The sequence below is a fragment of the Cupressus sempervirens genome, chromosome 8, assembly GCF_028749045.1.
Source record: "Cupressus sempervirens isolate cs-2001-9-10 chromosome 8, ASM2874904v1, whole genome shotgun sequence".
Taxonomy (NCBI): domain Eukaryota; kingdom Viridiplantae; phylum Streptophyta; class Pinopsida; order Cupressales; family Cupressaceae; genus Cupressus; species Cupressus sempervirens.
Genome location: NC_143125.1, coordinates 689,628,869 through 689,653,945, shown reverse-complemented (window position 1 = coordinate 689,653,945; position 25,077 = coordinate 689,628,869). Strand labels below are relative to the sequence as shown.

General features: G+C 36.4%; 1 protein-coding gene across 2 annotated transcripts in view; it reads right to left on the bottom strand.

Annotated features, from left to right (window-relative positions):
• Positions 1-25,077, bottom strand: part of LOC149544325 (uncharacterized) — a 39,888-nt gene that overhangs the window by 7,474 nt on the left and 7,337 nt on the right. The window contains exons 2-3 of one of the 2 annotated variants that reach the window (XM_089798786.1): positions 22,650-22,731; positions 22,401-22,486 (exon numbers count right to left, since the gene is read on the bottom strand). The exons of the other annotated variant lie outside the window; for it this stretch is intronic. Of the exons in view, the coding sequence (XP_089654912.1) occupies positions 22,430-22,486; positions 22,650-22,731 (139 nt within the window). The 3' untranslated portion in view covers positions 22,401-22,429. The remainder of the gene's footprint in view (positions 1-22,400; positions 22,487-22,649; positions 22,732-25,077) is intronic. 2 annotated transcript variants of the gene reach the window in all.

Sequence of the window (25,077 nt, the reverse complement as noted above, 5' to 3'; positions counted from 1 at the left end):
CATCCTCCCCCATGTGGCCTCTTCAACTACTAAGTTCTTCCATTGGATGAGATATTGAGTCAGGGTTTTGTTCCTCAGCTTCTTCATGCATGTTTGAAGAATGCATTCTGGTTCCAAAATTATTCTTTCTTCTTCATCAAGTTCTGGTAGTACTATTTGAGTAGGAATATTCTGCCCAATTACTTTCTTCAAACAAGAAAGATGAAAAACTGAATGTATCTTTGTTGTTGGTAGCAACTCAAGCTTGTAGACAACACTACCAATCTTTTGCATGATTTGGTATGGTCCATAATATCTTGGAAACAACTTATTATTCTTTTTCTGTTGCTTCATTGAGATTTTTTTATAAGGCTGCAATCTCAAGAAGACCCAGTCCCCAACTTCAAAATTTTTTTCACTATGACGTTGGTCTGCTTCTTGTTTCATTCGATCTTGTGCCATAGTTAAATTCTCCTTGAGTCCTGAAAGTACCTATTGTTGATGAAGCAAGTGGTCCTCTATTGCCTGAACTCTTGGTGACACCTTTAATGATGATGTGATGGAAGGAGTATGATATCCATAAAGTGCCAAAAATGGAGACATTTTTGATGAGCTATGAAAAGAAGTATTGTACCACCATTTGGCAAGAGGTAGCCAATCTACCCATTGAGATTGTTTTTCTGAAGTGAAACAATGTAGATATCCTTCCAAACATTTATTAACAACCTTAGTTTACCCATCTGATTGAGGATGGTATAAAGAACTATGAGCCAATTGAGTATCCAAACATGAGTATCCAAACATGAGCATAAATCTTTCCAAAAGTAACTAGTAAAGATAGGATCATGATCGCTAACAATAACCTTAGGTGTACCATGTAGCTTTTGGACATTCTCCAAGAAAACTTTTGCCACTATACTTGCTGTAAAAAGATGTGATAATGCAATGAAATGTGCATATTTAGTGAGGTGATCAACTACTACCATGATGATATTATGACCTTTAGATTTGGGAAGCCCTGTGATGAAGTCCATGGATACCTCTTCCCAATGTTGGCTAGGAATAGATAAAGGCTGCAAGAGACCTTGTGTCTTAATTATTTCTCCCTTATTTCTTTGACAAACCAAACATTCAGTCATAAATTTTTGAACATCACCTTTTAACCCTTCCCAAAAAAAATCTTGCTTGACCTGATGATGTCTTCAAAAATCCTAAATGACCACCAATTAGAGACTCATGTAGTTCTTTGAGAATCTTGTGTTTAAGAGTGGAATTCTTGTAGAGATACAAGCGCTCTTCATACCAAAGAATATCTCCCTTTAAACAAAACTTGTCTGAATTACTAGGGTCACTTTTTATTTGTTGGATGAGATTACTTGTTGCAACATCATTTTGCAACTCTTTTTTGGCTTCTACCACCCAATTTTCTTGTAATATTGAAAGGGCACACAATAAGGCTTCATCTTTTTCATCCTTCCTGGAAAGTGCATTGGCCAATATATTTTCCTTCCCTTTCTTGTATACAAATTCAAAATCATATCCCAACATCTTAGTGACCCATTTTTGTTGCTCTTCTGACGATAGTTTTTGTTTCAAAAAATATTTTAGGCTATCATGATCTATCTTAACCTTGAAGAGTCGACCCATTAAATAAGGCCTCCATTTTTTAACCGCATTAAGTGTTGCTAGCATCTCCTTCTCGTAAATAGGTTTGAGTTGATTTTTACCTTTTAATTGACGACTCTCAAAAGCAATTGGTCGACCTTCTTGCATGAGAACTGCTCCTATCCCATTTCCAGAAGCATCACATTGCACAATGAATTCCTTGGTGAAGTTTGGAGTGGCAAGCATTGGAGTTGTACACATAGCCTTCTTCAATTGCTCAAATGATACATTAGCAGATTCATTCCAATGAAAAGAATCATTCTTCAATAGAGTGGTAAGGGGTGCTTCTATACGACTATAATTCTTCACAAATCTTCTATAGTATCATGTTAATCCCAAGAAACCCCTCAAATTCTTAATAGTTTTTGGAATAGGCCATTCCATGATAGCCTTAATTTTGTTAGGGTCCACCTTTACTCCTTCATGTGAAACTATGTGTCCCAAATACTCCACCTCCTTAAGACCAAAAGCATACTTGGATGGCTTAGCATAGATTTGATGATCTTCAAGTAATTGTAATGCTTGATCTACATGTTGCAAATGTTCTTCCCAAGTCTTGCTATAAATTAATATATCATCAAAAAACACTAACAAAAACTTTCTCAAGAACTTCTTAAAAATGGAATTCATCAAACTTTGGAATGTAGATGGTGCATTGGTAAGACCGAATGGCATCACCAAAAATTCATAATGACTCTCATGAGTTCAAAATGCTGTCTTACAAATATCTTCCTCCTTAATCTGAATTTGGTGATAACCCAATCTAAGATAACTTGGTAAAATACATAGCTCCATTTAATTCATCTAGAAGATCATCGATGACTGGAATAGGAAACTTATCTTTAATGGTGTACTTGTTGAGCACTCTATAATTTGGACACATGTGCCAAGTTTCATCCTTCTTGCACACCATCACAACAGGTGAGGAGTAAGCACTTTGGCTATGCCTAATAATTGCTGCCTCTAGCATTTCATCAACAATTTTTTCTATATCACTTTTTTTTATGTGTGGGTATCTATAAGGCCTGATGTTTGGTGGCTGGCTCCTTGGAACTAGTTGTATGGTATGGTCATGATCCCTCTTAGGAGGAAGTCCTTTAGGCATATCTCCAAGAATCATTGAGTGATGATCAATTATTGCTTGTAAATCTGGATGAGTAAGAGCATTAGATTGAGAGAATTCTAATGAACATAGCTGGGCCACAAATCCATCCGCACTTTTCTTGAGAAACTTTTGCATTTGATGAGAGCTTACCATCTATGGAAATTTTTCCTTCAATCGCCTTAGCTCCACTATCTTTCCTTTTGATTGAAATTGCATGAATAGTTCCTGGAAGTTCATCTCAATTGTTTCCAATGCAATAAGCCATTGTACTCCCAAAACAATATCCGCTGCACCCATGGATAATGCATACATTGGGGTATCAAGTTGATAATCTCCCATGGATAATTGGATGCTATGACACTTCCCTAAACAACTAACTGTGCCCCCATTTGCAATCAAAACCTGAAACTCTGGGGTTCGATATATAAAACAATTTAGAAGAGTTGCCAAATTTTTGTTGATGAAATTATGAGTACTACCTAAGTCGATCAACATTGTTACTTTCTGCTTCTTTAAGAAACCCACTACCTTGAGAGTTTGTGGTGCACTAAAACTTGAAAGTGCATGACAAGAAATGATTGGTTGAGAATCATGTGATTCCTTACTTGACTCCCTATCCTTCTCTGATATGGGATCATCCTCTTCTTCCTCACTTGGACCTTCAATATAGAACAATTTTTTTTCACTACATTTATGTCTTCGATTATATTTGCTATCATAATTGAAACACAACCCTTTTGCTCTTTTCTCCTCAATTTGTTGTGGAGTCAACCTAGTAGGTTGAGGAAGAGAAGGTGTTGAATATCCTTTTTCTCTTGTCACATTAGCCCCTTGCTTTCTAGGAATCAAGAACTTCTCCTCTACCTTGCATGCCAATATAAAAGACTCATTTATTGAGCTGGGACAAAACATGTGTACCTCATGTTGAATGTGATCCTTGAGACCACCCAAGAATAAATCATTCAAGTTCTCTGTAATTGTATCCACTCTTAAGGATAGATTTTGGACTTTTTGAATATAATTCTTAACTGATCCTGTTTGTTGAAGATTAGCAAGTTGGCTAAATAAGTTTTTTGTCACACTATTGCTATATTGTGCTTGGAGTTCTTGTGTAAAAATTGACCATGATACAGTGAGACCCTTTTTCCTCCTATGAGTACAAACCCAATGATGCAAAATGAATTGCTCTGGTTCTAGATATAAGGAAGCCATTGTGACCTTTTATCCATATGGGATTTGATGTACTTCAAAAAAATTCTCCATTTGATTTATCCATGTTAGAGGATCCTTGCCATCAAATTTGCGCATATCCACCTTTGGAAAAAAATTCCTAGATTCCATAGGATTAATAAATTTTTTGTCATTATTAGTCGACTTGAAGGTTTCACCTTGATTACTTGAGAGCTCCTTCCTTATTTCATTCATATAGGTGCTTAACATGCTTCGTATATCCGATATATCTCTTCGTAGGTCACACATATCCCTCTTAACCTCTTCCTTGAACTTACTAAGTTCCTCATTGGGATTTGCTATCCTCTGTTGCTTCCCAATCTTGATTAGAGGATTTCCCCGGTTTGGTAGCATTCTTTTTGCCTCTTGTTGAAGGCCCCGTCATGATGGAAATCAATATTTTTGCAATAAATCACACAAATGAAATGTAAATTCTCTGATTTATTTATTTATTTTTTATAGTAACTTACTAGGGCCAAGACACCCTTACTCAAAAAAAATCCCAAAAAATTAGCAAATTTGTTGCCTTGAGAGAGAATTTTCCTAATTTTGCAATATCTTGCTTTTTTTTTTTTTTTTCAATTTCTCCAAACTTTGAAATTTAGGCTTCTTTACTATGTATTCAAAAACCCAATACAAGTTATACTCCAATTTGGCAAGATGTAAGAGATATGAAGATCTCAATAAATTGTGTAGAAATAGTAATTCTGCAATAATTTTTTCAAATTTGCTCCAATACCTCTAAATTTTGGACTATAGCTTCTTTAATATGGTCTTGAAAAACCCTTTAAAAATCTTTGAAAATTTTTGCTAAAATCTGAAAGTTATGCTCTTCCCAAAATCGCCCCAATGTTGAAAAAATCTTGCCTCTATGGTGCCAAGATCATGCTCTGATACCACTTGTAACTTGCACAATAGAAGAAATAATATGAAATATTATATAAATACTTGATAATAATTGAGAGTAATAGGCCACTTCGAGGGGGCAACCTCCAAATATCTCTAATGAGAACACACTTCACAATATGATGTTGAAATAAGACTCACAACCTCCTATATATACCTAATTATGCTTAGGTTGAATAGAGACAACCCTACATAACACCTAGGCCGACCTACCTACTTAAATAATAATATAATAATGAGAAGATGACTTAATTAAGGATTAAGATAGCCACAAGTTGACTATTCATAACCCTATATACACCAATATTAAGGGCATAGCAACACCAATGGAGGTAGTGCCATTGGCAAGCTTTTATTTGGTTGGACCCCGTCCATTTGCTAATTTCTTAATTCATAGGAGTAGTAGTAGAGCAATAAGCAATTAGTGGTAGGAGTAGTTGAAAGTGAAAGTGATCAAGGAGAAGAGTAACAAGTCAAGCAAAGCGAAATACCACCAAGTTATCTTCGAATGAATAACATAAGCCCGCCTATGTGATTAACCAACAAATCACATTAATATAACTGAGTTAGTATCCACAAGTGTAGGGAACCTTGGAGATTTCTCACATTCTTTATGAGTATTTACTTTTCAAGAGAGGGTTGAGTGTTTGATATTCCATATCAAGTATTCAATTGCTATATGTTATGTAGTGGTACAAAACTGACATCAATAGGTACAAAGTCACATATTAGCTCCTCACAATAAGGATGAATGACATATGAGAAGTGACATCGATGTGTGGAACTACCTTGGGTGTTATAGGAACTAATCCATTTCAAAATGTAAAGCTGCAGGTGAGGCATGATTGGCAAATTTACTTGTGCATTACTAGCTTCAAAGATGAAATTCTTCATGCTATCACCATCAACCAAAAAATCTTGTGGCTATCCTTGCATCCATATCTGCAAATGGGAAAGGCATTTTTCTTTAGCATTTGGTGTAGTGGTTGTGGCTTTATCCACTTTTGCCTTGCATAAGCCCTCTGCTTTTTTGCATGCAAATAAGTTATTTTGTGTGTGGAGTTTTGCATTTGTGTAGTTGTTGATTTTGCGTTTGTTCCTATGCTAAATAACATACTTTTTCCCTAAGAATGCATCTTTTTCGGAGTAGAGAATTTTTCACATTTGCCTTTCAAATTGTTTCCTCAACGATTGCCATGTAACAATAGGTTTCTCCCATTATTTTTACCTTTTCCAACTCTAATTTGAGTTGAAGAAATATTGTAGGCCACAATGATACTTGAGCACACTACGTTTCTTTGACTTGAATATGCCCAACTCCACATAGAGGCCATGGAGGGCATTGATGTAGGCATAAATTAACTAGTCGTGTCCTTTCTTGTAGTCAATGCCTTTGGATATAACACTTATCATTCCCAATTGGCTTAGATCTTCCCACTGTTTGGTCATCCCACTCGCTAATTGTTGATATGCGAAGTGATTAAAATTAAAATGGTACAATATTGATTCTCTTCATTAAAAAAATTCATTTAGAGAGAAATATGAGTAATTGATCTAATCACTTACCCATTGCATCTACATCTATTCTACCCTCATACATGGGAACAACTGTATTTACTGTAAATCTAGGTTTTACTTGACCATCATAAACTTTACTTATAGTTGGACAATAGGAACATCCATACTTATTATGAATCTAGGTTTGACTTGACCATAAAAAGCTTTACTTGACAGTTTCATAGAGGACTTTAACGAACTAGATGCGTGGAAATTGAAAAACCTTTGAAATTTCATCTTTGATCATTGCGTGAATTCATCTTGTTCTTTCACCTTCAACACTAGTTTGAAATGACTTAGAGGATATTCTGACGGGTCTTGTGGTTTAAAGTTAATGCCCAAATGCTTTAATCTTGTATTACTAGACATGCAAGATGAACTACTTTGATAGCAATGATTTAGAACCTACGTTGTTTAGGGGATAATGCTCTAGATGATGACCTAGATATGTCGTATGTGTGCAAAAGCAATATGGAGACAGGTATTTAGACAACCATTTGGCTGCTGGCATCAGCAAATCCGGAATTTGTCAGATTCGGGATTTGTAATTTGGAATTGGGTTTTGGGAAAATAGTTGGACCCATTTGGTTCACCTGGAATTTGACAGAGAAGATGTTTTTATTCTGTGTTTGGTTCTACAAAATTAAAAATGGAACTTGAATTAGATTTGTAACATTTTGATTAGAATCAATTGGTATGTGATCTGCAGGAGGTAGTTGGAGTTCGACCGCAAGCACGAGCTCAACCCACTCTTCAAAACAATACATAGTATCAGCTGTGTGTTTAAAACTATATTGGGAGTATCAGCTGTGTGTTTAAATCTGTTAAATCTCTAAAATGTGCTTTGAAGCAAGATTTTATTTTTGTCCTATTTTGGTCCATTTTAGTTCAAAATTTGTCTGCTACTGAAGGGTGAAGCAGGTGCAATAAGACAGACAGATTGATTCGCTGTACAGACATTGATGCCGAATATCTAACTTAGCTTCACACAAAGCCATAGCTTGCAAATCCATCAATGTAGTGACTTCGACATTGACAAATTTGCTGAAATTGTACTCTCTCAGAAGTCCAAAAATACTTCAATTATGCAAAGAAGCGCATGCAGGAGTTGGTAATAGAACAATTTTTGGCACTGAAATTACAGTGGAGAAGGAAATAAACTGGTTCACAGGAAGTCCATGGAACAATGGTCTCAAGGTGAGCAAATCAAATAACTTTGACTTTGCTGCAGATTTATTCGAAATTGCGGGACGAGCATTTGTTTTTTCTCACAAAGAGCCTAGCAATTGTTGGGCAAATCATCAGATCCAATTTTTTTTATGAATTATGAATAAGGGCAAATGGGAATTGGAATTGCCAATCCCAATTCCACCTTGTGAGGTGGAATCAAAAAATTCTCATTCTGGGCCAAAATGGGAATACAAAATCCAATTCCCAATTCTGGTTCGGGTCATCCAAACTGTGGATTAAAATTTTTATGAATTAGCTTCTTCCGATTCTGGTTGAATTCTGACAAACAAATGGAAAAGAAAACAAGACTTGGATCAGATTTTTTAATTAATTTGCACATACTCTCAATAGAGATGTTGGGTGCATCTTCAGCATTTTCTCCTGTCTGTGTGCTCCTTTCTCTAAGCTTGTACTATAGAATACATTAAAGACAGGTGCACAAGAGTTCTATAATATCTTCTGAGTTGTGCAGAATGATTTCAACTACTATGGAATGACACATGTAGCAAGTAGTTAGGAGAAATGTGCTACACGAGTAACACATGATGCAGGGAGCTGTCCATGAATGCACTGCATGGTTCATGGTGTTGTACACAGTGCATGGTACAAGGATTTTCATGTGGGGTTGTGCATACATTCATAGCAAGTATCTTACAGTGATAAAAGTACATATTGATGAGTCAGCATATATATGGTAATATTTTATAAAGGATGTGATCTGAGTAGCGACTTCGAAGAAATATTAATGTGTAAAGAGGCTGCAATCACTTTCAAAGAGACTACAAAAATTATACTTACAATTAGTTTAATAATTGATAAAACAATGGAATTAATAATCAAAAGGTGTGAAAATATTGAGGGTTGTGAAAATCAGTAAGAGACTTATTGTTTGGCCAAGACACATATTTGTTGATTGAAATATGACGTGTTATTAAGGAGAATCAGAAAGGGAATCCAATTGGAATCTAAATAAGGAACACAGGTAGCCATCGAATTACACACTGGAAAGAGCAAGTATCGCACATCTTGGGTCAAACACGGGTATAAATATAAGCCAATCGTGGCATGTTAGTGCTGATAGAAATCGGATGGTGCATGCTAAGTTCAATTTCATTTCTCATCAAATGGGAATCATTAATCAGAACTAGCAAACATGACTCTAGAAGAACAACCAATCAGAATTAATAATCACATCAATAAATAGTCAGTACATAAGAATGAAGTCAGAGAAGTCTTCTGTTTCAGATTGGATATCCTTGCATATTAAGGACTAAGCAACGACTAAATACTATCAACTAATACAAATGAGGCAAAATAATGATTCATAGAAGGAGCTTGAGTAATTAATGGCATCAAATAATGGTAAATGAAATACACTTACCTATAACCATCATGTTTATGATAATAGCCATCACATAAAAAAAAGGTTCAATGTAATTTTCTAATAACAAGACAATGATTAGAACAGTCAGCAAGGCTTTATGTGATCAAGGTATTTCCGGAACATATATAGAGTAGATTGCAAAGGGAACTTAGCAGGTTGAAGTGGATCTGAAAGTAATAGAATGGGAAATAATATAAGCAACTTTATGGAACTGTAAAATGAATTGTCTGAAATCAGAGATAATTTGCATGTCTAGAGTTGTATTAGGCATTGCAACCATAAAATCTTCAAGGAATAAATATGATAATGGTAAATGATAGGGGATTCCAATTGGAGAGATTTTACAAGTTATAATTAATTGAATTTCCAGGTCTGAAATATCAACCAGAATCAACATTTTGTGGAAGATGACAGACCTAGTTGCATAATGAAATCAATATATGTTGATGTAAAGCGTTACTCCCAAACACACAATCTATCTTCATTATTTGCAAACCTATTTTAATGTTCCATCTGCTCTTAAGATCCTTCCTATGGGAACCTGTAATCACTTACCTAAATGTGTTGAAGATATGGGCACACAAATGACCCTTACATGAGACAAGTCGGAGTCGGTCTTGCCAAGTTAAACACATTGTTATGATCACGATTTCTTGAAGCATCACTTCCAAATGAAATTTCAACCATCATGGTGTCTGATGGACAAGGATAGTTGCTCATGTTATTTTTAAGGACGGAGCCTAACAGGTCCATCTGACACATTCAACATAAATTTGATTGTTGACAAGAGTAATTAAATAATGAGTTATAGGGGCATTATTGATATTGCAACACTCATTTATTTGGGGATTCCCAAGAGGGTAAAGTGGTGTGAATTTAATATCAAATGCCAACTACAATTTGCATTGTGATGCTAGAAGAAACTACAAATCAAGACTCTCACATAAATATAGAAAGGACTCACATCGTAAAGGATAGTGTTGGGAAGAGAAGAATGGTACATTAAAAATGCTAATGATTAATAAGTATTCTTGGTTATTCACTCTTGAATACTAATTTTATTTACATATCGTAGTCAATCTCTTAACTATGCATGTAATATAAGCGTCATTTGCTTTATTATGCTCTTGTTCATTCCCTTGATCCCCATGGATGATTCTTTGCAAAGAAGAACATAAATTAGTTTGCCATAATTGAATATGATGCAAAATTGTTCAACAATATAAGAATGGGAACTTCACATTGTGGGGGGCAAATGACAAACAATGTTCTATTTCCACTTGAATCATCTTTAAAGGGAAGTTGTTCCGTTCACGTGTAGATAAGTATTTTTTGTCTTTGAGTATTACATTTATCTACTCGCTGTATTCTCTTTTAATTGTATTTCTAAATGTACTATGAAAAGCCATTTGCCTTGATCTTTTCCTTTATGTCTGAGGAAATTCTTGTAGGAAAAGAAGGTTGATACTTTACAAATGCTACCAAATATTGTGCAGGCTCAATATTGTGATAGTAGCTTCAATGAAGCAGTGATATAGAAATCATTAGTCATTTGATGATCAGGCTGGATAAAGTGAGGCTCTTGAAGTGAATATCTTTGATGATTGAGATTATGAGTATCCTTCTATATTAAGAGGGAGTCTAAAAATACATGTGTGATTGCATGATTTTGATGGGCCTACCCCTGTGTACATCATGAGGAATTGATGACTTGTCACCAGAAAGTCGGAAGATTGACATCAGATTCAGAGGGAGTTTGACAGTTTAGCGCAGGCATCCTTGGACAGAGAGAGCTTCTAAGGGAGCACCTAGAGGATATGACTCCCCAAAATCTTTGTTTAGAGGGAGAATTCAAGGTGAAATTCTTTGTTAATAAGTTCTTCTCTACAAAAGAAAAGTTCGAGGTGAAAATCATTGTAATGCATTCTTCTCTGTAAGAGAGATGTTTGAGATGTAAAAAAAAAGATATAAAAGAACCCCTTGTTCCACCCTTTAGGAGCAGCCCTGGTGAATCCACCCTCTTACTTGGTTCATGGTGGATATCATGAGTTAATATTTTTCATATGTGGATTATGTCATGAAAGGTGACGATCATTCATTGATGTATTTGTGAGGTCACTATTGTAAGGTGACAATCTTAACAATGGCTTGATCTATTATCATGATTGACTACATTAAGTTGCTGTCCCAGAGTGTCCGATATCGTGATAACAAACGTATCATAATAGACTACCATTAAGTTGCTGTCCCAGAGTTCCGGAGATCATGATACTTATCATGATGGAGACCATGACATTTTGATTACTTGTTATCTAATAGATTACATTCAGTTGCTGTCCCGGAGTGTGCCGAAAATCAGAGAACTCATATCCTTCTAGGATATATCATATTCTTTTGGTAGGCATCATGAAAATGATGCCAATGCACGTACCAAGAGAATATAAGTGTGATTGATATTTCTTGTTGAATTATACTTCGGATGATATCGAAAGATAACATATAAGTTGATGGATATATGTTGATATCCTTAAATATGCCATTCCAAGAATATTATATTGAGATGATATCTCTCTATATGCTTGAGAGCGTAATGTACTCTATAACAATCCTCCCTAGCTAAGAGGGAGTGTTAATGTTATAGCTTTAGTTGGATTGAATGGACCTAGAGATAATCCTTCTATGATCATTGGTCAATCATCAATTAGCCAAACTCTCCAATGTCTACTTATATATACAAGAGTTCTGTGGGAGCAAGAGTCCCTGCCTATTTTGATAAGAAGAAGATAAATGATTAGATTGACTTTTAAATGATTGAGTTTTTCTAGTGAGAAAATATATGTTATTCCAAATTTTAGAATTGGATTTGATATCATTTTTAATATCATTTTTTCAATCTAGTTTTATTTGTGTTATCATAGATTGAATCATGCTTATTCAATCTTCATAGGTTATTTTATTCTATATTATTCATTTTATTGATGCAACACTATTGCATTCTCACAAATAGATTTCGCACCAATGAAAATTAACAATTTTTTAACAATTTGAATATTTGTAAAGAAAAAATTATGAATAAATAGATTTGAAGTTTAGAACCCTTTTTAACAATTTTTTTCTATAATGACATATTTTTTAAACTATATTATATATTATAATGATCTTTTTGTTTATTGTAATATTTTTAATAATATTTATTTATTGCAAGCTATCAATCATATTATAACAGTAAAGTTAGTCTTTAGACACCCTAGAAACAAATTTGTCAAAGAAAACATATCTAATTAAAATAAAATGTAATAAATAAAGCTATAAATACTCTTTTTTATTATGCTTATTTTAGATTTTTAAACATATCTGATTAAAATAAAATATAATAAATACTTATTCTAGATTTTTAATATTTATTTAAAATAATAAAAATTGCAATGTACAAGTGTAGATATTGATATATTATAGGAGTAAGAAAGGCTAAAATAGAGAAATAGTAATGTCTTTTCATTAAATAATAATAATGGACTAGATATATGGTGATTTGGCATTTTTCTTCCTTTGCCATTAGAATGTTAGGTGTCTTTTTCACAGGATATACGAAATAATAATGCTGCCTGACATATAATTATTGTGCGACAAAGAAATAACGTAATTGCAGCTGTAAATTAATGCTATCCTTCTCTTTCAACTACCATTCCTAGATTTTTTAAGGTAATGGTGGGGTTTTTGCTGTGTTACAAGGGTCAAAGAAATTTTCTATTTGGTTCCTTTGCCTAGGGAGTGCCTCTTCTTATTTTTTCATCTTCTGCATCTGCGACTAGCTGTAAAATCAAACCATAGAGTACTAGATACTTGCTGGGAAGCCACAATGCTCCTCTATTGTATGCCAACTTGCATTGTAAGATATGAATTAAAGAAAAAAATTTATGCCGCCATACATTAGCAAATTCTCTAGTCTCAATTTGGCACTTTCTCTCTTTTAAATACATGGGTGGAGTCTGATTCCTCATAAATCAGGCTGCTTATACGCTTCACCCCTACTCGCCTGGGCAACCGCCTGATTGCAGGATTGGTAGTACCCTGGCTATTGTCTCTCAAAAATCTTTCTACAGTTTACAAGAAAGCAATCATTCTTCAAATTATTGCTCTGTCATTTTCTTGAGCAACAGGTTGATAAGGCATGTTGCTACGTATACAGAACATCTATTTCATGAATTACAATTTTAGGGTAATAGCTCATTAAAACAATTACAGATTTTCATATGATTGTTAATTATTAATATAAATTTTCAACAAATTGATATTATTAAAAAGTAGGGAATTGTTCTTCATGCAGTTTCTAGCAGAGCGGGCTCTACGAATTCCAAATTTGAAGACTCTTATAAATACTGGGTTGAATGCTAGAGAGGTTGTTGTGTTGTGCTATTGTTGTGCAGAAGATGAAAAGACAATAAGTTGTGAGAGTCTAATAGACTGCTATTGCAGACCTGCCATTTTATGGGAATAACATAGAATAACCCAATGCCAGTCTGTCTCCATTAAGCTATGTGAAACTTCCAGAAATTAAATTGAAGTTGAAACTATAGGAAGCTTCCAGAGAAGATTTTTGTTATTTTTTTCACTTAGAAAATTATAAAACCCCTGGCTAAATTAGAAATAGCTAATAGGAAAAAGGAAATTAGTGTCACTAAAATATTTCAAAAATAAAGTTGTGCTGAACTTTAGAACTCGATTAAACTGTTTATTGAAAATTAATAGGGATTAGACAACCGGGAACATTAGTTCCTTGCCTATAGATAGGCAGGGACTAATAATGTATATATGTATATATATATGTTACATATAATTATGTTTATATATATTATTGTTAATATATTGTCTAATGATGATTAACTTATAATTTACCATATAAAGACATGTCTCCTCTTCTCATATTTATATGACATTCAAATGTGCATTTGGAACACACAGAAAGAAATGGTAGTGTTATTACACTTGCAAAAAACGATCTTATAAAACTCAACATTATCAAGAATCATTTTTTTGCTTCTTGCCATGAACCATTCTTGCTCGCCATCACTTCAATTCATTCCAAAGCTAGTGTGTGATTATCTTCAATGATTGTTCTAAGAGAGTTGAGTACGGGTTAAGATATCTAGCATCCCTATATAGAACAACAACATAAGATTGGAATTTTATGCAGGAGCTTTTAGTAGTTTTTAAAAGCTTTTAATGGTTTTCTTAGTTTTTTTAGAAAGTTGATTTTTAATAATGACCTCAAAATATTAGTTCTGATTTTGACTGTTAGTTGGCAGTTCATCTTATCTTAGTTTTGTGAAGCTTCCTAAAACTAAGATAAGATGAATTGCCAACATTTGAAATTGGAACTAATACTTTGCGGGTATTAATAAAAATCAACTTTCTAAAAAAAGCCACTAAAAGCTCTTGCATCAGACTTGCATGGGAGAGCTGACATATTCAACACTATTTGGTTGCATTTGCAAGTCAAGCTATAACATTCATCAGGTCATGAATTGTAATCTGATTCTCTCTATATCTTTTAGAAACCATGGATTTGAATTACCCGATCGCCTATCAAAGAAGGCTTCATTATTTCTATTTTTAGTTGAGAGTTTGAAATGTTTATTAGCTTGCATATTTCTTTCTGTTGTTTTCCTCTCAACTGATATAAGAAGCCATCATGTTAATAGAAAGATATGCTCATAAAGCACATTGAGTATGATTATGCATTCTTAATAAATCTCTGACAAAAAGTGCTAGCGCATACAGGGGTATTGTCAATATACCCTCTGAGATGAGTGCCACACCTGCATGATAATGGATTGATTTGAAAGGAATTATACTTCTCATTTATAATGCCATAGGTCAGTTTTGGCATGATAAGATGGCAATTTTATATTCCAAGAACTAGATATCACTTAAGGAATCACCTAGGAATTCATCCATGGGGACCAACATGGTTGAGATGAAGGGTGTGAATGGGAGCATTCTTGCAAGGAAAAGCAAAAATCAGTAACAATATTCAAATCTAAATAACTAAGTCAGCTCTTGGTAATACTTTGTATATTTTCTTGTTGTCAAGTTGAGTAGTAAATAATTGAGCTTATATGATGCCCATCCAAAATCCTTGGCAAGGTAGGTTAGTGGCATGAATGGTGTTGTGATCACTAGAGGTCAGAGTGCTAGAAGTTAAAAGAGGGGTTGATGGAAGGTATCCACAGCCTCGTTAGTCGACTAGCCAACACTCTTAACACTAGGATGCCCAGTAGTAGGACAATGGTGTCCCAAGCTTAATTTCCAAGGTAGGGAGGGCCTTTTTCGATAGAGATTGTGTGAGGATACTTAAGGGTTTGCAGTTGGGAGGTTAAGCGCATGGCAATGCTTCTCCTCTCTTCCAAATGCCAAGTCTTGCACAATACAAGGTTGTTATTTGCATTTTTCTCAGGTATCTATTTCATGTTTTCGCATTTCATTTGATATGTGTGTGTGTGTGTGTGTGTGTGTGTGTAGTTATCTATTTAAATTCTGTTATTCTTTATATTAAGTTCTCAGGATTTAGTTACATGGAATGCAAAGATATGGTCATTTTAATTGAATTTTATGTGAACCTAGAATTTGAAATGTTAGTTTATATTTCAGTTATATGAATTGTAAGTTATAGTCAACTCGTATTTTCCCTTTGATGTGAATGAGTAGAATAATTGATATAAGTATCACTCCTTTCTTTTGGTTAAGATTGTAAAGATATTTCATTTAATTAATGGTTAAATAGAGTATGGAAAATTAGCATGTTACGATAGCATTTGAGAACATGGTGATTGGTGAAACCCAAATGTAAGGGAATGAATAGAAATAACTTCAATTTTAATCTACTTTCATGCCTTCTAGATGACATCATTGCCATTATTAAATATGTAATATATTGGGTACTATAACACAGATTAATTGAAAGATATAATTGATGAAAATTATGAGTTTTTTTGTTTTAGGTTGGTCTAACATCTAATAAAATAATCTTGGAATTTGGAGAGCCACCGTACCATTCCTTTCTAGCTGTCCCTAGCTAATTAAAATTTCCCTTACTCTTCTTGAAGGTTTCCTTAGTATCAAATCCTATGTTTACATGTTTCTCCTTGAATTTTCTGCTTGATTATTCTTGGAATATGATTTGATTGTGGCCAACAGTGTATTAAAAAATTTCACTATCAAATGTTGAATTGCATGAAGGTGTGAAATGGAAAAGGAACAATGCGAAAGTATAAAAAAATCTTGTACGATTAAAGAATAGAATGGGGCAAACTCAAAGAAGTGAAGATAAGATAAGATAAAATAAGATAAATTTATTAATGTCCAACAAGAGACTACAAACGGATCTAAGGGACTGAAGCGTACAATAGGGCCACAACCAGTAAGGGGAGCATCGAATGGTGTCCATGGAAAGAGCAAAAAAAGAAAACCAAAAGCAAGGAAAAGTGCCTAAGAACAAAGAACTAGGTACTTCCCACAGGTGAGAAGTACCCAAGAACCAAAGGATAAGGAATGAGGCAAAGGCGAGTACTGGTCCTATGTTGTCTTGAGGAACCACTGGAGGTAGGACGAGGCTAATGGGCGTATCCATAGTTAGTTTCACGGATTTGGAGTGACACTGTAAAGTTGAGGGGAGAGCAAGCGACTACTTCGTCCCCTGGGCAAGGGACCCCAGAGAGAATTGGGAGGTGATGAGCTAGTCAGACGACTAGTGTAAAGGGCATTGAGACTCAAGAGAGTGAATGCGTAGCCACAAGGCTCCCTACAAATAAAGGGCAAGGCACTGCTGATCGATATATCTGAAAAATGAGAAGAGGCTCTCACACCCTCTAAATAGGCAGTAGAATCTCTCCCTGATCTCATAATAAATAGGACAACGAAAAATAAAATGTTTCATATTCCACCTCCCCAAGGGAGCAGAGGCAATAGATCCTATCCTCCCTTGCAATCTGATGGTTTGTCTTAATGTGAAGCCAGTGTGAGCTTACCTTGAAGGAACCCAATGAGAAGAGCATGGGACCAATGACGAGTAAGATACCAAGGGTGAACAATGATCCCGTCCTAAATATCCATGTAGTGCTTAGCATAGAAGGACATCCTTGGCCGGAGACCCCCAGGGAGTTGAAAGTCATGATAATGTACTGTCTATAAATATTGGCCTTGATGAACCCCTTCATCTCCTGTCGGGAGGGAAGGAGGTGACCTAGGGCATTAAGGGAGAACTAAAATGGCGGGAGGAAGATCCCAATCGAACCGAGAAGGGCTAAAGCCTTAGTGAATCACCAGTGGGGCCTGCTATTAGGGTTGGACCTGACAACCGCCGTAGAAGAGCAATAAGCTAATTATGAATATTCATCACAATCCTTAGGGGAGTCAGCAAAACTACGTAATTGGTGAATAAACCAAACAAGATCAAAGATAGTCCCCAACTTGAAGGGACGAGCACCGAACTCGGCCAAAATGATATTGTGGTGAGTGGATCTATGATGTCTGAGGATGTGTTGAAGCATAAGAATATGAACTCTCAATAGAGGCCCAATCAGACACCAAGAGAGAGGGCCCCCAAAAAGTAGAACCGTAAAGAAGAGTTGGCTTGACTAAGGAGTCCAGAAGGGACATCTTGGTCATGGTGTTCTAGAAGTGGTGAGTGAAACACTGACACTCAAGCATAGCAAGTGAACCCATTCCCTTGTTAACTCGGGGTTGCATGGTGGGTCTCAAGTTGAAATGGGGCCCAGAAAACTTGTCACCCAAGTAAGTATAAGAAGAGGCGATCTTAATCTCCTGCCCTTGAAAATAAAAGTGGAGGTGGGAATTATTCAAACAATTGAAGACGATCACCCAGGTCTTACCCAAGTTCACAATTGTCTCGTATCACAAAAGGAGGTCAAACCATCAAGAGTCTACTATAGCCCCTTAGGGGAAGAAGCCAAAAGAACCACATCATAAAAAAACAACAAAATGGAAATCAGGACCTGGTGTAAGAAACAACCATCCCCCATAGGTAAGATATCCCAAAGGAAGGACTCTAACTCATCAATGTAGATACCAAAGAGAGTGGGGGAGAGAGGGCAGCCCTCCTTCACCCCGATGGTGATGTGAATAGGATTTGAGAAGCCCTTTTGAGTCATAAATCTGCCAACCACACACTCATAAAGCCTCATGATAGCCATCAAAACAGTCTTTGAAAGATTGATGTCTCTGAGTCTCTAGAGGAGAGTTGTCCAAGGAACAAAATCAAAGGCTTTGCGAAAGACAACAAAGCAACAATAGACCTTTGCCAAGCGATGTTGAGCCTTCTCAATGACAACTCAAAAAGTCAAAATGTGATCTGTGGTCTAGAAATCTGTATAGAAACCAACTTTCCCCCTAGCCTGACAGTATCTATGATCAATCTCTCTGGAAACAATAGTGTTCAATAGAGTTCGGGAAAAGTGTGCACAACCATAATAATCCTGTAGTTGTCAAGGTTTAAGACTAACTTGGTCCTTATGAATTAGATGGATGATGTGTTGCAACCAAGAGTTAGGAAAACCAATGCTAACAACTTTGTTAAAGAGCAGCATGAGAAAGGAGCCTAAAACATTGAAACCAAGCTTGAAGAGTTCAGCCTGGAACCCTTCTTCATCAACACATCTTCTACTACTCATACATTTGACGAACACTATTAAGGTTGGAGAAGGTGAGGAGGCTGCAACTGGGAGGGGGTGAGGTGGAGCAAGGGCTGGCCGGGGATCTCATAAAGAGTGGTGTGGGAGAAAAGAGCGCCAAGATCAAGAGTTAAAGGGGGAGGCAAGTGGCGAGGGAAAAGGGTATGCCATAAGCGTTACGAAGACCAAAGATGAGAGGCCCAAAGGGACCTACACTACAAAGCGATAAAACATTGTTTCTTATGACGAAAAAGGTGGCGGTAGTTGACCTTTAGTTGAGTGAGCAGGGGGGAGTAACAAGAGAAGGTTGAAGAATTGAGTGGTGAAAGGACTTGCATTCCTCATCAAACCATTGAAGGGACAGGTACAACTGCATTGAGGATGATGGGAAAGGGGGGAGGTGCGGTAGGGGATGGAGAGGAGGGCTGATTCCCACATCATGGAAGACAACAAGCTAAACATGGAAGGTGCATCCAAGGGATCAAAAAAGGAGTCGGGGTAAGGAGTCGTCTCACGTGGTCGAGGTAGATGTCTCAGTCACTCTTGATAAAGTAAAAGGAGGTGCAAGTGGTACAAGTAAAGGTGGAGGACGGAACAGGGGTCAACCGGAGAGTAGAGGAGGGGCACCGGCAAGGAGATGAAAGGCGTGGAGGGGTGAGAGGTGGCGGGAGCCCAAAGGGTAAGGCTAAGGATGGCATGGTTGGCTAGGGGGAGGTGAGAGATGGTGAAGTGGCTAATGGAGGGGATAAAGGAGACACATGCGAGAGCATAATCAACGACGCTTGCACCACCATAGTGGGGCCAATAGGTGAAATGCTCAGAACTAGGAAAATAGGGGAGCCCATTCAAAATCACCAAGTCAAAGGACTCATATAGTTGGAGAAGATAGAAACCAGATTTGTTATATAGACCCTGGCAATCCGTAGAGAGCTTCTGTAAGCCCACAGTGTAAGGATCCATCTCCATAGAGAAAACAAAATTTGATTCACAATCATAGAGGGGAGTTTGATGGTCATTGGTTTGAGCATTAAAATCACCCAGAATGAGGATGTCACCAATGCCAAAAAACTGGGCAATGAGCTCCAGAAGATCCACAAAGGGGTCCCCATCCTCAAAGTCGTGAACAACATAGAAAGAGGAGGTAGGCGGAAAGTAACAAATTGTGATGAAGATGTCTCTGTACTGTGATGTCCGAACGACACAAATCCACATGAACTGGGTGGCTACATCAGAATGGGCAATGGAAATCATGCTGAAATTATGGTCTTTAACCAAACAAGCGACCCCACCTAATGCCCTGATCCCACCAAACCACTTGACCTCATCTGTAAAAGCCAACAACCACTGGTAACCAAAGACACCAGGGAAAGGGCAGAAGGGGCTCTCATGAGTCTCAGTGACGAAGAGAATGTCAATGAGCCTTAGACATTTTGAAAAAGACCAGGCAATGACCATAAAGACCCATTGCCATTCCAGCAGCGTACAAGTAAGGAATCACTGTGACGCACTATACCGCTCCCTTGTTGCTAAAAAGGTCATTTGGCCTTACAACCGGTCTAGCTTCCTATCCAAGGGGAGGGGAATCTTGAATCACAACCTTGAGGTCTCAGATAACGACCCACTTGACGTCTCTTCTGGCATCTGACACAAGACCCCGTGCTTGTTTTAACTCAACAACCTATGATTTAGTAAGATCCTCGTCCATGTAGATCTTTGATGGAAGAGGGTAGAGCTTTCTCCTAGCTCTGAGCACACGAAGTCTATTTGAGAGGCTATGGAAGCGAAGGAAAAGGGTGGAGTCATAGCCTACCCAAGCCTTGTCAAGAGAGATATTAGGGAGCTCAAGCTGGTCTCTAAGGAATGCATAAGCCATGTCCAGCAGGTCAGAGGTGCCAGCTGATGGGAGACCACGGACTTTCAAGTTAAGTTTCCATGCTCACCAAGTCCTTTCCTCCATAAGCTTAGACTAAACTATGGCCTCCACGCCTACCAAAGGAGGAGGAGCAGCACAAGGGCCAATCCCATTACAAACAGTGCCCAGAATTTCAGTTGAGATTCAGTTTCATACCTAAAGGAACTTTGTTTATTGTCTAGTATCTGTCGCCTTTCTTTGAGTTCTTTGATTTCTGAAAACTGCTCCCCATGATAATCAAGTTGTTGTTTACAACCAACAAATTCCATAATAGCCAATGAAACAGAGGCAGAATTCTGAATAATACTTGGTTAGTCTTCAAGTTGTCTAATCTGTCAAGCAATTCCTGTAGTAGCATAGCATCCAGCAGAGATTTCCTCTGATAGGTTTGCAAAACAGGGGATCATCCAGAACAGAAGCATCAGAGGTAACGGGCACAACAGTCACAGTACTGTGGACAGCGTTCAGCTTGACAGTATCACTATTGGCATCATCATGTTAGGCCCCATAGCCAGCAGAATGGGGATTAGTTAGAAGGGATATGAGTCCGGAGAGCACACCTAGAGCACACAAGCCTGGTGCAGAAAACCAAGCCGCAGGCCAACAAGTGAAATCCTTGTGAAGCAATCAGAGAAGTCACAAGCAAAGCCCTGTGAAGCACAGTCAGAAAACCAGAGACCAGACTGATGATAGTGCTGATACACTCCAGGTTAGTGACCGACCAGCGTCTGCGTCTTGAGCTTCTGAAGAGAACTAAAGAAAATTTTATGAGCTAAGATGAAGGGAAAAGAAATTAATGATATCTTTTCAGCAATAACCAACTCATACTATATTACATAGTTCATGGTGAATAATAAATCTGTTCAAACTAAAAACGTAGTCTTCTGAAGCCACAGGGTTACAACTATTTGGACACCATTTCAAATCAGGGTATATGAGTAAATAAACAAGGATAGTAGTTATTCCCATGTATAAAAAATAGTCATCAGAATATTTTGATAAGGGGATGACGTCTTAGTTCGTGTCTTTGAGTTTGGGTTTCCTGATAACTATTATTTGACACCTTGAACAGTTTGCCAGTATAAACTTGCAATTTTGTCAAATATGCAAGACAAAATAGTGAAAAATGTCTTTGTCACATTTATCAGACAATAAATTGTAAAAGCTCATTCAACAAACAAGGAGCTGTGAAAGTTACAATAATGGAAAGAGAAGAATAACTTCTTTATATTCTTGAAATAATAGAAGCTTGACTTCTAAAAGGGTATGCATAAAATTCACAGCTTTTCAAGAATGAAAATTGAATAATGGGCATCTCTGCCTAAGTTTTTATGAACATGAATCACACTTTTGAGACAGTAAAAATAAAAAATGTCAAATCTCTGCTGTTCAAAACTCAGAACTTAGTTAATCTTAGATTTTAAATATTATTTATACCAGCATTCAAAATAGAAACTGAAAAAAGAAGATTTTTTTTGTGATTAACTTAATACAAATATAATGAAATGAAAGTAAACTTCATAAAATAGAAACATGTTAGAATCAGAATAGTGAGCTCCATTTTGAATTACATGTAGAACAAATATCCATGAGTTTATGTAATATCCTTTCATTTTAGGTAACTGTAACTTATCAAAATTTCTCAAGAAGCAACCAATATATGAAAAAGATGATATGACATTTCAAAATCACCTGTTGTACTGGTTTTTGCATGTTAAAGACTTCTTTATAGAAGGGAATTACCTGCTGAACTCTACAAGTTAAGCTATTTATTACAAATAGTGAAGTCTGATGTCTCTCAGTTTAGCCTTCTTAAAGCAGAGTGGGCACTGTACATAAGAAATGATACATTGGCATTCCTGCTGTCAATCCAACCTGGAAAATGTTCTTGCAGTCTCTTTTCTAGAAGAAACTCAGAGACAAACTAACAAATTGGAGGAAAACAATTATTAAAAGGAAAACGGAAAGCCAAAAGTTTATAAGTACTTTTACCTTTCGAGAATCTATCATACGATTAAGCTCTAGCCATTTTCTAATGCATGACCTGCCAAAATAATGTCCACAGGCAAGGGAGCTGCAGTTTCACATTATAGAATAAATGTTGTTATCATAGTTATACCATAATTTCAAAGTGACAGCTAATCTTTCTCACCGTCATACATGAATCCTATCCTACTACATTTACATTTCATCTGGAAGAAATTCAAATGCATGGTCAATGTGAACTTCTCTTACATTAAAAGTCAATAAACTGATCATGCTTGTTGGTGTTTCCATTTCAATGCAAAATTCAAGGTGCTAATGTGCTAGGAGGACAAAACAAATAACACAGTTTTCATTATTGAGAATGTGAGCAAATTACTTGTGATGATTTCAAACTACTAGAATGTCTAAATGTTGGGATTACTTTGAACAATCTCTCAAAGATGCTATATTGAGGCTGACATAGTATTCTTGATGTATCCATGGTATTTAAGACCAGCATTTCTTGATTAAATCATGCTAACTAAGAAATACATAATGAGTTCAGATGTCGCATATGAAAGACTATGTTGGTGAGTGAGTTATAGATCCCAAATCCTTATGGCTGGGTAGTCCCGTGGGTGCCAGGTGAGTCAAAACCTGAGAATAATACCATGGAGCCTATACTTAAGTTGGGCAACTGAGGACCACTAACTAAGACAGGTAGGGCCTCCTCTTCTAGCTCTGTTAAACCAAGGGGGGTTTGCCTAAGGGGCTGCAATAGATACCACCACAAAAGTGAAAACATTACCTTGACACAAACCATTCGCATTGCACAATGCATCCCTATTGTGGTTTTTACTTCACGCCTATTAGTTGGTTTGAGAATGTCAAGGTTAATCACCTAATTAAAATAGATGATAAACCATATGAGTGTCTGAGAATGTGTTTTATAATAAATTCTTATATTTTCATATACAATAAGACATGGCAATCAAAATGCATCGGAATAGAAACCAAAGGTGATACCTAAATTGAGATACCAGAAAAGACTATGCCTTTCAAAATGCACATGCAAGCTAGGCTCTAGAGAGACATTTAGGAAAACAACTAATGGTTGTAGAATATTAAATGACTCTATTTGGTAATCCATGGACATACCCATACATTTATTTTATTATGCTGAAAAGATACCTTACAAATATTTTATGAAAATTTTATAATCATCTAGATGGCCAACTAAACAACACACATCCAAACAATGTATACCATTGTCTAGGAAACACTCAATGAATGTTGATCCCATCTTTAATCATTTTATCTACAAAGATTACACATATTCACTACAAATTTGAGACAGACTAAGATCATTACATACCAAAATACCTTTTACCTTGAATTGGAAAAACCTCAGGGTTTCATGTGAATGTCACTATTTTTCTAGTTTTGCAAGTGATCCTCTCTTGTTCTCATTGGAAAATCTATGAAATATATCTTTCAACACCATCTAGCTATCTAGGAAAGAAGCTATGGTTGTTTGTGATTGTACATGCTTCCCATGTTTTCTTTCATCACCTTTACATGGTCATACATTTGAAACCATGCTCTTAACATCAACAACCATATGTTTTTGTACACCATTCATCTCTTAGAGTGGCCATAGATATGAAGATGCATTTGAGAGTCCTCATTTGTTGAATCTCATCCCTTTTGAGACCATTAATGGCATCTCTAATTGTCTAGGGAAGTAGGTAGGACATTTTGTTTGAACAATAAAGTTTCAAGACTTTGCATGTCAAAGGGGGAAAAGAGGAAAAAATCCAGAAAAAGGTTTGTTGAGGATGTTAGGATGAGAAACTCTCAAACCTATTGATTTGCTAAGTGGATTTTTGGAGAAAAAAGTTGTCAGTGAAGGGAAAAGATGCATGAATGACCAAAGATAGAGCCTTGAAATTCAAGGAAAAGAGGCTTAGAGGGGAAAAGCGAACTTGGAGGGAAAGCCACGCTAGGGATGATAAGTCCAATAGGTATGCTAGGATGAGACAATCTAAAAGTCCAAAATTTGAGAAGTGGATGATTTTGGTAGTTGAGTAAAGTATGCATGGAGGACCATAACTAGAGTCTTTAAATTCAAGGAAGGTAGGCTCAAAGGGGAAAAGCAGACTTGGATTCCAAAATTTGGGAAGTGCATTTTTCTGGCAGTTGAGTAAAGTATGCATGGAGGACCAAACCTAGAATCCCAAATTTTAAGAAACAAGGTCTTGGAGAAGAAAATGGGAGTTGGAGGTGAAGACGTGCTAGGATGATTAAAAGTCCTTGAAGAAAGGGCGAATTACAAGTCATTGACCGCAAAAGTACTCTTCAACAAATTTACTAAGGGTGTTTGATAAACACACGTTAAATGAATACCCTTAGACAATAACTCAATATAGGGGATCTCACTAGAGATTTTTCAAGG